This window comes from Phytophthora parasitica, assembly GCF_000247585.1.
Source record: "Phytophthora parasitica INRA-310 unplaced genomic scaffold supercont2.13, whole genome shotgun sequence".
In the NCBI taxonomy this organism is placed as follows: domain Eukaryota; phylum Oomycota; class Peronosporomycetes; order Peronosporales; family Peronosporaceae; genus Phytophthora; species Phytophthora nicotianae.
In genome coordinates this window covers 1,257,092-1,258,457 of record NW_008648999.1, presented here as the reverse complement: position 1 = coordinate 1,258,457, position 1,366 = coordinate 1,257,092, and the positions used below count along the sequence as shown (strand labels likewise).

Below are 1,366 nucleotides of genomic sequence, written 5' to 3'. Positions count from 1 at the left end.
GGAGATCACTTGGATTGTACGAGCTGGCTGGATCCCACGAACTCGAGACTGGAGATAGTCGGGCATCGCCTAACGTTTGTAGCATCGTCCCTCGACTGCTCGATCCGGCACCACGCTCGGCACCGCCCCCATCGAGATCCAAATTGCGACTACTAGCGACGTTCTTTTGCTTCGTGAAGTATCGACGCTTTTCAACCTCATCGCGTACACCATCAAGCAGTAGATGGAACTGAGACCGATACCTGCTCTCATCGTAGTCGTACTCGATCCTGCCTTCATCATGACGCAAACCAACGATTGCTGGTTCAAACGGAATAATTTGTCGCGTGTACAGATACACCTGCAGATTTGCATCGACGATGGTGCCTTCAGTCGAGACAGCCAAGATGGGTGTACCGACCTGTTTAGCCAGTGCCAATTCCTTCAGACACCACTCCGACGACGCGTAGTCTTCTGTGAGGATACACAACACCATCGATGCGTTGGTGATGCCACGCGCAATCTCTTCCCGCCACACTGCTCCGCCACCAATCCCACTCGGGTCCATCAGATCCAACCAAGTGGTGATGTTCGCTTCTTCGAGAGACTGGCGTAGTTTTCGAGCGAACTCCAAGTGCGAGTGTGTGTAGCTAATCATGACGTCTCGCTGGCCAGCAGCTCGCTTCAACTCGAACAATAACCTTGTGGACGCAGTGCAGTCAAGTGGACGCAGACCTTCGTTATTCATCCGCATGAGGTCTCCTCCGTTGGAAAGAGCAGCCAGCGCAGATGAATGGTTCTCCTCTCGGACAGCAATATGTAGTGCCGTGTCTCCTGTGGTGGGCAGCTGGTAAGCAATGTCCCCCCCTGCTGTAGTTAATTCGCTAATCAGTTCTCTCGACGCATCCAACGCCGAGGCAGCACACATAAGAGGCGTCATGAATTCTCCGTCGGTCAAATTGGGCTCAGCACCAGCACGAATCAATGAATGCACCACCTCCAGCTTGTTGAGTCTTGCAGCCCAATGTAAGGGAGAACGACCACGTGAGTCCTGGAAGTTCGGGTCCGCTCCAGCCTTCAATAGCGCATCAACAGCCTCTGTCGACCCACTGACGGCTGCCCAATGTAAGGGTGTTCTCCGGTTAAGCCCCACGTACCCCATTTCACCTAGACAATCAATATCCGTTTTCCGCGCGATGAATTTTCGTACAGCCAGCACGTTGTTGCGAGCCGCTGCCAGGTGGAATGGCGTGAGTGCGACATCACCGCCCCACTCCTCGAGTTCCTGGGCCACAGCGTAATTACCTCCAACATACGCTAACTGCAATGGTGTCATAGTATTCATGAATCCCGGGTCCGGGATGACTAGTGGATCAGCACCGTGGAT

General features: G+C 53.7%; 1 protein-coding gene across 1 annotated transcript; it reads right to left on the bottom strand.

The window, feature by feature from the left end:
• Positions 1–5: 5 nt before the first annotated feature.
• PPTG_07980 (hypothetical protein) lies at positions 6–1,324 on the bottom strand (the record flags this gene model as incomplete). The annotated part of the gene is made up of 2 exons (XM_008902350.1): positions 6–149; positions 209–1,324. The coding sequence occupies 2 exons, from the start codon at positions 1,322–1,324 to the stop codon at positions 6–8; spliced, it is 1,260 nt and encodes a 419-aa protein (XP_008900598.1).
• Positions 1,325–1,366: the final 42 nt, after the last annotated feature.